This window comes from Cyanistes caeruleus, chromosome 30, assembly GCF_971803275.1.
Source record: "Cyanistes caeruleus chromosome 30, bCyaCae1.hap1.1, whole genome shotgun sequence".
In the NCBI taxonomy this organism is placed as follows: domain Eukaryota; kingdom Metazoa; phylum Chordata; class Aves; order Passeriformes; family Paridae; genus Cyanistes; species Cyanistes caeruleus.
The window spans coordinates 3,441,477-3,454,987 of record NC_141730.1 but is presented as its reverse complement, the minus strand read 5'-3'; the positions used below and the strand labels follow the sequence as shown (position 1 = coordinate 3,454,987).

General features: G+C 53.2%; 1 protein-coding gene across 1 annotated transcript; it reads right to left on the bottom strand.

Moving 5' to 3' along the window:
- Positions 1-2,757: 2,757 nt before the first annotated feature.
- LOC147648860 (uncharacterized) lies at positions 2,758-5,688 on the bottom strand. The gene is made up of 2 exons (XM_086865979.1): positions 5,424-5,688; positions 2,758-4,467 (listed from the first exon to the last, which is right to left on the bottom strand). The coding sequence occupies exon 2, from the start codon at positions 4,452-4,454 to the stop codon at positions 4,008-4,010; it is 447 nt and encodes a 148-aa protein (XP_086722105.1). The 5' UTR covers positions 4,455-4,467; positions 5,424-5,688; the 3' UTR covers positions 2,758-4,007.
- Positions 5,689-13,511: the final 7,823 nt, after the last annotated feature.

Here is a 13,511-nt window from a genome sequence, read left to right as displayed (position 1 = left end):
AGTCAAAATTGAGCAAGAGCCCCGCTCCCTCAGAGGTGCAGATCTCTTATCGTTACCCACGGCCTCATCACGGGAGGGTTTGGTAATTGCAGCAAAATTGGGGCCACTTCCTTCCTGCACACACCAGTCTGTGTCCCGCTCGGGTTGTGTCATCCCAGCTCCCATCAAATCATCCCTGGAGCTGGACTTCCCACCGTGATGGTGAGCCCCGAGACCGTCACCCGCCACCTCCCGGGGTGGGGGAAAACCATTTCCTCCCTCTTCCAGATGGGGAATGAGCCACGGGAGGGTCCCGCAGCCCACACCCACCCCGGAGTCCCGTGGGGGTGACCGAGGCAAATTTCCTGTCCTGATAAGGGCACGCGTGGTTGGCCGGGGAACCACGGATGCTCGGCTGGGGATGCAGCAGCTCGGGGCTGTGGCTCAGACTCCTCCCTGGGTTTGGGGACAGGACACCTGACAGGACGTGCCCGGGACGCAGCTGCCACTGCCCAACCCGCTGGCACCCGAGGAAGGAACATTTTCAGTTTTAATGAGGCTGTTCCTGGGCTGGGGCAGCGTGAGCAGAGCCAGGCCTGCCTGCTGTTTTATTTGCACTGCAGGATCCCCTCCCAGGAGGGAATTCTGCTGTCTCCCGCTGCCCTGGGCTAGGAAAAAGCGTGCTTGGGTGGGACAAGGTGATTTCTGAGGTTCTTTCTAACCCAAAGCATTCCGAGGTTCTGTAATTTTGACATTTCAATATCTCCCCAGAGGGAACAGCATCCACCATGAAGGGAGGGAAATTAATCCTCGTGGTTTCATCTTGGGTCACTCCCTGCAGCTCCAAATATCGCAGCGAGTCTTGATTTGAACTTTATTTGCTCCAAACCTTTTATCTTCACACTCAGGAGTTTCCCAGAGCCCCTCCTGGGCATTTTTCCATTCTCTCTCCTCCCCACCAGGGAACTGAAGGCATTTCTGGGATGCCAGGAGGGCTTTGCTGGCCAAGCCTGTCATTGTCACCCAGACACCAGCGATGCCCCGACTGCGTCACTGCCAACCCCATTCCAGCATCCTCCAGGGATCCGTGGGGACAAGGCAGGACAAACTGCCGGGGAAGAGGGAGCCGCTCGTGCCCTGGCCAGTTTAACTGCATTGCTTCCTATTTTTGAGGATCCACCCAGCTCTTTACTGGGTCATCTGCCCAGTTTTTCCCCTGTGACACTGAGGCAGCTTCCTCCCCTTGTTGTTCAGAAAATTACAGTCATCAAATGGAAAGTCTTAATTGCTCCGTTCATTATCCTCGGGGAGTCACATCCGACTGTTAATTTATTTGCCTGGGAACTCCCCAAAGGCTTCACGAGGATTTTGGCCTAAATCAGGATTAGCTGGTCTGAGGACAGTTGGAGGAAGGAATGTCACCAGCACCGGGGACCCTCTCAGTGCCAGCAGCACCACTGGGGCCACCAAAACCGACCCCAATTTTCAGCTGCCAGCCCCGGAGCAGGGAGAAGCCTTGTGGCTCCGGGGCACTGTGATTTTTGAGGATGTTGGAGCGTTTCCTCCTCACTGACAGCTGATTTTTGCTTGCTTCCATGAGGATTTCAGTAGAGGGCAGGAAAACCAGGACCTGTTTTGTGGGACACATCTGAAATAGGTTGTTTTGTGTGGGGTAGAGGCATCTGAGGCTCTCCTTATCCCGTTTCCAAGGGCCTGGAGTGACAGGACAAGGGGGAAAGGCTTCAAGCAGATGCAGGGAAGGTTTAGATGGGATATTGGGAAGGAATCCTCGGCTGTGAGGGTGGGGAGGCCTGGCACAGGTGGTCCAGAGAAGTTTTGGATGCCCTTGGATCCCTGGAAGGGTTGGATGGAGCTCGGAGCAGGCCGGGGTAGTGGGAACTGTCCCTGTGGCAGGGGCGGAATGGAATGAGCTTTGAGCCCCTTCCAACCCCAACCATTCCATGATTCCATCATCCCTAGGACTCGAATTTCAGCTCCCAGATTCTCCTGGTGGAACTGCACCTCCAGCACAGCTGGGTGAGGTCAGCCCTGCTCACTCCTCATCCCTTCAGCACCACCCAGAGAGAGCTCGGGGAAGTTGGGATGGACAGGAAGCAGCAGATCTCAGTTCTTCCTGCTGGGCAAAGATTTGGTCTGAACGACCGACGGGATTTTCTCCTTTCCCAGCCTTGCACCTGCCGGGAGCGTTCCCACAGGATCCGAGCAGGGTAAATAGAGTCAGGCGCAGGAATAGAGTGATGGAGAGCCTTGGAGAGACTCCCAGGAACTCAGTGGTGATCCCTTCCAGCCTCCCCCAGGCTGGGATCCACCTTTTCCAGGTTTATCCCTCCTTCCCTTTGAGTGCAGCCTCATTTCTCCACCGCTTCACCCAGTCTCGGGCAAGAACCACCCCAGAGGAGTCCCGGGCACCACGGACCTGCTTTTCCACCTCTCCCCACGGGCCCTGCTCCATCCCTTTATCACAGCGGAGTCAGCAGCGCAGCAATTTTGGGATTTCGACACCAGCCCTGCTCCACCTTCCCCACCCAGAGCCGGGCTGAGCTCCCCAAACCCCTCGGGCAACACCTCGGGGTCCCCCCTGCCAAGGGAAGGGCAGAACCCGGAGGAAATGTGGAATTTGTGTCTTGTGCGGGTACCAGGGACAGGCTGAGCCCTACAGAGGTCCCTGGAGAGCCTTCCACTGTCTGTCCGTCTGTCTGTCCGTCCGTCCGGCTCCTCCCTGGGCGGCTCGCAGGGCAGGATCCGGGCTGGGAATCAGCAGAGCTCGTTCGGCAGCAGTTAATTAATTCCCGGGGTGCGGGGGTGAGTCAGGAGGGAACATTCCAGAGGCTGGGAGCCCCCACGGCCACAGGATGGAGCTCGGAGACCGCGGCAGGGCTCGGTGGATGATGGAATTGAGCGAGAAGTGATGGAATTGCTGATTGTTTTCAGCAGCCCGGGCTGGGAGCCCCTGTGGGGCGGGTTGGCTTTGCTTTATTTATTTTATCTAAGGAGCTTTTATTATTATATTTAAGGAGTAAATGCTTTGAGAATGAGTTGCTTGACACAAGAGACCCCCATGACTTTTTCTGTTTTTTCACCATTTTCCATTTTCCCCCCAATTTTATTTATTTTTGTTTTGTACAGAATTAAAAACCCCGAATCCCTGAGGTAGGAAAAGCCCTCCCAGACTATCACCTCCGACCTGTGCCCAATCCCCAGCTGGCACCGAGTCCTTGGACACCTCCAGGGATGTGACCCCACCACCTCTCCAGTCAAAAAACCAACCCAAACCCGGTTTCTTTACGGATTTCCTTCTGGAACGAAGTCGGAAGCAGAAAAAAATGAGTTTATTTTATTTTTAGCGGCATTGGCACGGGGAGCTCTTGGGTGGCACTGAGGCCACCCCGAGGCTGTGTCATCCACGCGAGTGGCCGGGCTCACATCTCCTTCACGCGGCCACCAAAACCTCCCCGTGCCACGGGGAGCGGAGGAAAAGAGAAGAGGGAAAGAAGCTACGAGACCCCAAAATCTAATGAGGAGAATTAATGGAGAGGGTTCAACAAGGGCTGGGTCCCAAAGGCTCCAGGAGGCTCCCAAAGGTCCCAGAAGGTTCCTACAGGAGCCAGAAGGTTCCAGAAGGTTCCAGAAGGTTCCCAAAGGCTCCAGGAGGCTCCCAAAGGTCCCAGAAGGTTCCTACAGGAGCCAGAAGGGTCCCAAAGGTTCCTACAGGAGCCAGAAGGTTCCCAAAGGTCCCAGAAGGTTCCCAAAGGCTCCAGAAGGTTCCCGAAGGTTCCTGCAGGAGCCAGAAGGTTCCCAAAGGTCCCAGAAGGTTCCCAAAGGCTCCAGAAGGTTCCCGAAGGTTCCTACAGGAGCCAGAAGGTTCCCAAAGGTTCCAGAAGGTTCCCAATGGGGCTCAGGAGCGGTTTCAGCAGCAGAAGCGTTGTTTTCCCGGGCGCTGCCCCTCAGTGCTGGATGTTCTCCTGCTCCTCACGCCCTGGCCGTGCCCCGGGCAGCCCGGAGAGCTTTCACTGCCCGCAGTTGTACTGGTAACTGTTGGACCACTGGTAGGAGTAGGGGCAGGAGCTGTCCTGGCCCACGGGCGCCGGGCCACACACCTGGGGACACCTGAGCACGCCCTGCCCGCAGCGGGGCACACCCAGCTCCCTGCCCTGCACCAGGGGCTGCGGGAAGGGCGCGGGGCAGGTGTCCAGGCAGCGGGAGCTGCTGCAGGACGAGGAGGAGGAGTGGTGCCCTTCCACCAGGTGCGTCTCCACGCAGCCCTGCCGGCAGCGAGGGCTCGCCAGGGCTTTCCTGACCGTGCAGAGCTTGGCCCCCGCGGGGGCGCAGGGCGAGCAGGAGCCGCAGGTCACCAGCCCGGGGCTGTGGCACTGCTGGGGGAAGGCGGGCGCGGGGCTCTTCATCCCGCCGGGGATGTAGCACTGCTGCTTGTACTGGTAGCCGTAGTAGGACATGGCTCCGGGGATCCTGGAAAACACAGGGAGGGAGCTGAAGGAGTTCCCTGCTGGGCTCTGGCGCAGGGATTGGAGCTCTCGGCTCTCCGCCCGAACTGCACAGCCTCGCTTTTCCCTAAAAATACCCTCCCGCAGCTGAGGGGAGCAGGGTAATCCCTGGGAAAAGGGGAATTTCTGGACCTGTGTTTCTATCTGGGGTTAGTGCTGAAGTTCTCAGTTCTTTAGGACAAGGACTCTCATTTATTTCCTTTCCAGGTGCCTCAGCTGACACTGGAATTTCTTTCTGCCGGCAGCAGGAAAAGCAAAGGATGGAATCGCCCTTGGACCCCGCGGTTGGGGGGCAGTTGCTGCTGATGTCCAGACCCCCTCCTCTCATCCCAGGTTCCTCCAAGCCCTGTCCAGCCTGGCCCTGGACACTTCCAGGGATGGAGAATCCATGGAATCACCTGAGCCGGGACCTCTCCACCCTCACAGGGAACAATTCCTTCCCAAAATCCCACCCAAATTCCCCCTCTGTCCCTGCAGGTCCTGAGGAAAAGTCCTTCTCCAGCTTCCCTGGAGTCCCTGCAGGTCCTGAGAGGGGCTCTGAGGTCTCCACATTCCCAGCCCGGCAAAAACTGATCCAAATCTGAATAATTATCACCCAAACTACTCAAACAAACGGCCTGTGATAAAGGAGAAATCTAGAATTCAATTTTAACAAAGCAAATAAGAGATACGGATCCAAGAAGAGGGTGAAGAAAACTCACATCCCAAACCGGGCCAGGTTCTGTAAATCTCAGGCTCGACTTTAAAACCATTTATCTGTCTCTGCCTTTTTTAAAAAATAGCGACAAACCCAAGGAAGAGCCTTTAACAGCAACAACCCTTCTTAATTCCCAGTGTCAGGGTATTCCTGCAGGATCCAGATTCCAGTTCCGAGTATGAAAATTGTATTTTCTTAGGCCTAGAAATAGGGAAATAACTTACCGAGCTCACGGTGGAGAGTAAGGACTGGATGGAAAGCTTGGAAATGGGGGTTTTTATATGGAGTTTTTATAGTCCTTCAGGCTTCACGGAAAACCTGAGCCACTGAGCGCCAAATCCTAATAAACCACAGCGGGGAATGTGTTCATATGCAACTTTTCCAGTGGCTGTAATTATTCTGTTCACCCGGGCTCGTTAACGCATTGTTATCCCCAAATCCCGTGAAAAACACCTCACACCCTGCGGGCTCTTTCCATTTTAGAGCTTTATGGGGAGAAGGAAGAGCCGCCTTTTATCCCGCTGACCTCGTTAGGCACCTAAAGAAATCCATCCCTCTCCTCCTAAAGCTCCTTTTGTGGGAGAGGCAGTGGGGGAAGCAGCGCTGGGCGAGTGGGAATTGATGGTTCTGGCTCAGTTTTTCCTGCAGGGAGGCAGCTTGGACACGGAGGAATGAAGCTTTGGGAAGCAGGGTTGGGAGGGATGTGCCCAAGGCTGGCACCGAGCCGCTCCTTGTGTGGCTGATCCTCAAACTTTGTAAGAGTCATTCCCCTGATTTTGCTCCAAGCCGCATCCAGCCTGGCCTTGGACACTTCCAGGGATGGGGAATCTGTGGGATAACCTGTGCCGGGGCCTCCCCACCCTCCCAGGGAAGGATTCCTTCCCAAAGCCCCATCTCAACCTCCCCTCTGTTGGTCTGAACCCGTTCTCGTTCTCCTGTCCCTGCAAAACGTTTCACCCCAGCGATAACAGAACAGGGAATTCTTCCCTCGTGACCCTACAACAATCCCAAAGGCTCTGGGAACATCCTAACAGCACTGAGAACATCCCAGCAGCTCAGGGAACATCCCAGCAGCTTTGGGAACATCCTAACAGCATTGGGAACATCCTAACAGCTTTGGGAACATCCCAGCAGCTCTGGGAACATCCTAACAGCACTGAGAACATCCCAGCAGCTTTGGGAACATCCCAGCAGCTCTGGGAACATCCTAACAGCACTGGGAACATCCCAGCAGCTTTGGGAACATCCCAACAGCTCTGTGATCATCCCAAAGGCTCTGGGAACATCCCAAAGGCTCTGGGACCATCTCAACAGCTTTGGGATAATCCAAATGGTTCTGGGATAATCCAAATTACTCTGGGAAAATCCCAATGGTTCTGGGACCATCCGAACAGCTCAACTTTGTGCCCAGAGCTCGGCTCTGTCCCCGTGCCTTGCACTGGGCCCTCGGAAGGGATCCTGCTGCCGACGCGTGATGTCATTAGGGTAATTAACAGCCTTTGATGTGCTGGGACGCGGCCCTGAAATTGTCTCTGTGCTGGCGTTGCTTGTAATGGGGCTGAGCCGGGCCGGCTTGGCTCGTGTCAGACATTAATGAGCGTTCGTGAGGGGTTTATGAGGTCCTGTTATGAAGGTGTTGTTTAATGTCCTGCTCCTGCTTGGTGTGCGGGTAAACACCGGGACGAGCCAGCTCAGCACCTCCGGGGTGCCTTCATTAGCCTGGAGTGTCTTAATTCATCACCAGAGTGTCTTAATTTGTCACCAAAATGTCTTCATGTATGGGCAGAACGAAGCTGAGTTTTGGGGTGGGAGCAGGCTCTGCTAAAGGTCTTTTTTCCCCTTTCCAGCTCAGAGCATCCCTTTAAATAAAAAAAGCCCGGCTGGATGTGGTGGTTTAGCTGTGGTTTTATGTAATTAGTAAATAAATATACCACGTTTTTATGTGCTGGAAAGGGGAGCAGAGTTATCAGGGAGTTGTGGGGTGGTTTGGGTGGGAAGAACCTTCCAGAACACCTCATTTCACCCCCTGCCGTGGGCACGTGGGAGGAGGAATTGTTCAAACTCCTGTCAGGAGGTTTGGAACCCCCATCCCTGGAGGTGTCCGAGGAATTCCTGGACGTTGGGATTCCCAGGTGGGGATTGGGCACAGCTCAGACTCCAGGACCTTGGAGCTCTTTTCCAAGCTCGGGGATCCTGGGATTTGGTTTTTGGTGTTTTATTGGTCTCAGGGATGGGTTGGATCCCTGGTCGCTGCTTTTTTGAGCGCTTCACCCACAGGGAAGTGTCCTCAGGGCTCTCCCTTCTCCTGGGCTCAACTCTCACTTGATCCTCTCAGTTTTATCTTTACAAAGCCGCTGATTTTTGCGTTTTGCATCTTTAGAGGAGCTGGAATTGGATCCTCCAGCCTGTCTGAGCTGGTAAATTGAGCTGACACTGCTCTGTTGTGCTCCTCACTCAAGTGCTGAGCTTTGGCCACGTGTCACCTGTTGATTCAGCACTTTCATTTCCTGGTTGTGTCCGGGCTATTACGACTCCTGTTAACAACGATACCGTGACAACATCGTTAATGAGCTTCTGTGATGTGTTTGGGAACACCTGCAGAAAGCCTTGACATGTTTCTTGTCAGGGTTAATGTTCACCTTCACAGAAATCCACCCTGCAGTGACAGGAACCCCAAGCAGAGGGAAAAAATCCCAGCACTGCAGATTCCTCCCACACTGGAGTGAGGATCTGGACTTTTAATTGTTAATAAATCTCTAAGATAAGATTTAACATTTAATCTTCAGCTGGCTGAGACCACTAATTAGGTATTAATTATGATGTTTTTGACTTTGGGGATGAATTGCTGGCCAGCTTAAGCTGAGGTGAAGGCAGATGTTGCAATCCCCATGGTTGTCTTCCATTATTGTGGTTGTTCCACCCCTGGACGTGTTCAAGGCCAGGATGGACGGGGCTTGGAGCAACCTGGCAGGTGGAATGGGATGGCCTTGGAAGTCCCTTCCAACCCAAGGGAGGAGGCTTTGAGGTGAGGTTTAATAAAAGAGAGCAGAAGTAGGAAAATACTTTTGTTTTCGAAACCAAATGGGAAGCAGAATGGCGCAGATGCTGGTGGTGGGAGTGTCCGTCCAGCTCACACCGCTGCCATCCTCGGCATCTGCCCCTGACTCCACTCCTGGCTGTCCCAGCGCCTCCTCCTCAGGTTTAGCAGGATGATAACCCCAGCCAGCAGCTGGGATTCATCAGCAGTTGGGATTCCAGAGGCGTCTCCCACTCCCAACGTGAGCGGTTGTTCCGACGGCTTTAGGTGCCCTTTGCTCGGAGAAGTGACTCCCTGGAAAAAATGCCTGACAAGGTCTTGCCTTGGTCACACCCCGTTTATGGCCCTTTTTGACATTCCTCAGATCCAGCTGTGATTTATGGTTCTGAGAATATGGGGTTTTTAAGGCAACAATAAATGTGGTCTTGCCATTCTTTCTGTTTTAATCTTAAAACTTCTAAAAGGATTCTAAAGGATTTCAGGTTGAAAAAGCTGTCCTGACTTATTTGGGTCTATAACTATAAAATTCAGGATTTTTGCAGTGTGACAGAGCTTTGATCAGACTTTTTATTAGTCTAAACAACCCAGAACAAGGGTTATTCATCTTTCATCAAGTATTTAATTCAAGAACCCAGAACTCCACCTTATCCCTCACTTTTTCATCTCCTCCTGGGCTGAGTCGAGGATATTTTTATCCAGAAAAACGTCTGGTTCCCCCCTGCCAAGGAATGGGTCCAGTCATGGAGAAGATGAAACCTAAACCCCATAAACATTTTGCCTTTGAGATGCAAGAGACAAAGAATCCCCTCCCTATAAAGCTGAAATTGCAGAGTGGGGAAGGCAGTAAAGGACAGGTCATGCGGGATACAAGGACAAACCAGTAATTAGCAGGGGTGATTTTTCTAAAGCAATTGACAGCCGTTAACAAAGCTGGATCTGGAAAGAATCCTGGTTAGTAATTGATTGGGAAGTTCTGCATGTGGGTGATTCACGTGCTGGGCACTTTGAGGCCGGGTATAAAAGCGCTTGACCTCACATCTCGCGCCATCATTTCTCTTGTCTCACTTCTCTGGTGCTGTAGGTAAGTCAATTCCTAAACTCCTGAACTCCTGAACTCCTGAATTCCTCCTCTAACCAAGCTTTTGAGTGTGGTTCTGGGATCAGTCTGATGTTCTCCTGATGGAAACCACTGGATGTGGCACTTGGTGCTCTGGTCTGGTTGAGAAGGTGGGGATTGATCACAGGTTGGACTCGGTGATCCTGGGGGGCTTTTCCAACCTCAGCCACTCTGGGATTGTGTAAAGGATTCCATCTGTGACTGTTCAGCCACTGGGAAATGCAGATCTGGGTGAGATCTAAGTAACATTCCATGAAAACTTTTTCCATTTGTGTTCAGTAGACAATTTAAGGGCTGTATTTTAGGTGCTGAGCTACGAGAATTCTCCTTGTCCCTTGAGCCTCTTCGTAGCTTTTTCTTCTCATGTTTGATTATGAAACTGATGTGAATTTTGTTTTCTTTTATTTTCCTGCTCTTCCCTTGCCCCGCAGATCCCCATCCCTGAGCCATGGTTCACTCCCTGAGCCCCTGCACCGACGGCAGCGCCTCCCCCTGCGGCGTGGCCGTGCCCCAGCCCGTGGCCGACTCCTGCAACGAGCCCTGTGTCCGGCAGTGCCCCGACTCCACGGTGGTCATTTACCCTCCCCCGGTGGTCGTCACCTTCCCCGGGCCCATCCTCAGCACCTTCCCGCAGCAGAGCACCGTGGGGTCCGCGGGAGTCCCCGAAGTCACAGCCGGAGCTGGAGCCGGTGTCGGAGTCGGTGTTGGAGGTGCTTTCGGTGCTGCCCGAACCCCTGGAGCTTCCCAAGTTTGTGGTGGGGCCAGGTGGGCCCGGGGGTACCCAGTTGGGAGCTGCAGACCCTGCTGCTAAAGCCGGGGCACGGCCGCTGGAAGAGGGTGGCCGGCAGGACGCGGATCCACGGCTGAGCTCCGGAGCACGGCGTTCAGGGAGAGCTGAGCATTTGGGGCGGCATTAAAAGCATCTGTGGATGTTTGAATGCCTCAAAAGTCCGTCCCCATCCTTCCACCCTTCCTGATTTTCTGTCTGTAAAGCTTTCCTCTCTTTCCAAGACCTCTGTTCTCAAAGCTATGGACCGTTCCTGATTCCCTGGTGGTTTTTTGGGATCTTTGTGGCTTCCCACTGTCAGTAGGTTTAGATTACATTTTAGGGAGAAATTAGGAGGGAGTTTTTCCTGTGAGGCCCTGGCACAGGGCGCCCAGAGAAGCTGTGGCTGCCCCATCCCTGGAAGTTTCCAAGGCCAGGTTGGATGGGGCTCGGAGAAACCTGGAATAGTGGGAGATTCCCTGCCCATGGCAGGGATGGAGCTGGATCATCTTAAAAATCCCACCCAAACCGTTCTGTGCTTCTGTGACTGTGGCAAAGTCAAGGATCTCATCCGAGATCCACTTCAGATCTATTTTTAAGCTCTTTCCATGGCTACTGATGGATAAAAACGGTTCTGCAGTGCCCCAGCCCCTGCTCTGCTGCCGTGCTGAGTGATCAGGGCTGGGTATCACCACAGGAGAAGCAACCCCAGACGTTCCCTGAGTCACTCTTGTGGGCAATTTGTAACCTGTGCTGTGTCTCACCCGTTCCTCCTCATTAAACCAGACCTTGCAGCAGGTTAATGGCGTGTGGGTGTCTCTGTGTGTTCCCTGTCCTTGTCCTGCTGCACCAGCCTGATCCTATCACCAGGAGAGCGAAATTCCTGAAGGATCTGGCCCAGACGTCCCTTCCTTCCCCACATTTCTGGTCTCTGTGGAGATTTTTGATCAATATTGGCTTTCCTGGCACCTGTTCCTGGTGCCCTCAGGCTCGGCCTCCCCGTCTCGGCAGTGACACGAGCAGAGGGGTTGGAAAAGCCCTCCAGGATTGAGTCCAAGCCGTGCCCAGTCCCCACCTGGTCACTCAGACCAATGTCCAGGCCTTCCTCAGGCACCTCCAGGGATGGCCACTCCCTGGGCAACCCCTTCCAAAGCCTGGCCTCCCTTTTCCAGGAGGAATTTTCCCAAATTTCCCACCCTGAGCCTCCCCTGGCACCACTGGAGGTCGTTCCCTCTCCTCCTGTCCCTGTTCCCTGGGCTCAGATCCCAAATCCCCCCTGGAAGAGCCTGAAATTCCCCCTTTTCTCCAGGCTGAGCCCCCCCAGTTCCCTCAGGATTTTCCAGAACCTTTTCCAGCTGCTCCAGCCCCGTTCCCTGGCCCTGCTCAACATCTCTCAGCACAACCTGGACACGATGGTGATGCTCCCTCACGGAACTGAGGATTTCTTTGGGAATAAATTGGCAATAAACCCTTCCCAAGCTCTCCTGGCTGGGTTTGAAATGTTATGTAGCGTGTCAGGAACAGCGCCAGTGTCATCAGGGAGACGTGGGAATGTGGGATTATTCCAGGGTAGTCACTCTTTGAGGAATTATTACCCTTATGTGGAAGGAAAACAAAGTCGCCCAGGCACTGTAATAATGTGTAATTAACGCTGCTGTGCTCTGGAGCAGGTGATTAAACCAGATTCTCCCCAACCACACAATCCTTGGATATTTATTGTTGGGAATATTTGGGAGTGAGCTGCAGTTTATTGAGGGCTCTCAAGATTGCATAAATTGAGATCTGCATTTACCACAAACCAGAAAAATCAGTGAAATGATAGAATCCTGCCAGTGGGTTTTGATAGAAGTATTTTTGATGCATTTTTGTTCCTTTTGATATAAAAGCCCCTAGTGTGAAATGTCCCTTCAGAAATAAAAGATATTGGGTGTCTCACTAAGAAAATTCAATGCCTTTTTAAGATAGAAGCATTTGCTAATATCTCTTAGGTTCATTATTAGGTCTAATTATTTGGTTTAATTAATAATTACGGGTTAACAATACCCATCCAAATATGGTGAATTTTGAAATTCTTGTTTCCAACACTGCCAATTCTTTTTTTCCTGCATCATGCCCCAATTTCCCTTTTCCTGAGAGGCTGCACTCTTTAACAAATAATTTGAAAATTCAGTTTGGGCCATGATTGGGTGCCCAGCTCATTTGGGATGGGTCTGGTCTTTGGGGAGGATCCTCAGCCTCTCATGGAATCTTTGTGCTGGAGGCAGCTCCTGCGGCGTCAGCCCTGTGGTTGGTTCCCAAGGGAACATTTAAATGGATAATTCCCCAGTGAATACGTCCTGGAATTACAGGAGTTGGTTTTCAGTTATTTAAATTACCCGGCTGTCTCCTGTTATGATAATATCGCAGCCGGGCCGCAAGTTCCTCTCCATCCAACTTTTCCTGAGCCTCAGGACAGGAAGGAATTCTGGGTTTGGGGTCTGGAAGGGGCGTACGAGGAAGTTGTGGGTGAGCTGATGGTCAGAGCCCCAGGAAAGGGGGAATTTCAGGGCGTTATTGGGAAGGAATTCTTCCATGTGAGGGTGGCACAGGATATTCCATGGATTCTTCATCCCTGGAAGTGTCCCAGGCCAGGCTGGAGGCACCCAGAATGGGATGACCTTTAAGGTCTCTTCACCCACCCAGAACAGGTGTAGGAGAAACTCAAATGTTCCTGAGATATAAGGACAGATCCATGGAAAATGAGCTTTGGTGTTGCCAGCTGATGCTTGGGAAGCCCTGGGAGGGGTCTGGGCTGCAATTCCATGATGATCTGGCACTTCCTGAACGCTCCTGAGGAGCTGGAATGAACAGGTGAGGAAACGTCCCATCCCTGTTTGGTGACTCCTGCAACAGGAGCATCTGGGGTGAGGAATTTTGCACTCCAGTGTTCCCAGAAGGTTGACCTGCAGCAGAGGAGGAGATCCTGGAAGTGCCCTGGATCCCTGGAGCAGGGGGAGGCACGGGGACACCCTCAGAGCTGCTGCATTCAAAGCAGGAAGGGGAAGTGAGGCGGGAGCCAGGTGGCTCCAGGTCGGCGATGCGGCGGGAGGTGACGGCGGGTGACAGGGCTGGGACGGGCAGGAAATCACCACCTGTGGGTCCTGTCCCCCAGGGAAAGTGCTGGCGCCTTGGGAATGATCCAAGGGGGAAGTCGGAAGGGAAGGACATCACAAAACGGTGCTGTGCTGGCAAACTTGGGCAGGGATGGAGGTCAAATGGGACCAAAAAACTCAGAATTTCACCCTTATCTTTGGCTTCCTGGGTTTTATTCCACCTCCCCTCCTGTGCGTGGCTGCCCAAGCCCTTCCACGCTCTCCGTGCAGGCAGGAGAAGCCTTTGGGAGATAAACTGAG

What these genes read in the sequence shown, in the direction of transcription:
- LOC147648860 (XM_086865979.1), bottom strand. Translation starts at nt 4,454, where the DNA reads ATGTCCTACTACGGCTACCAGTACAAGCAGCAGTGCTACATCCCCGGC.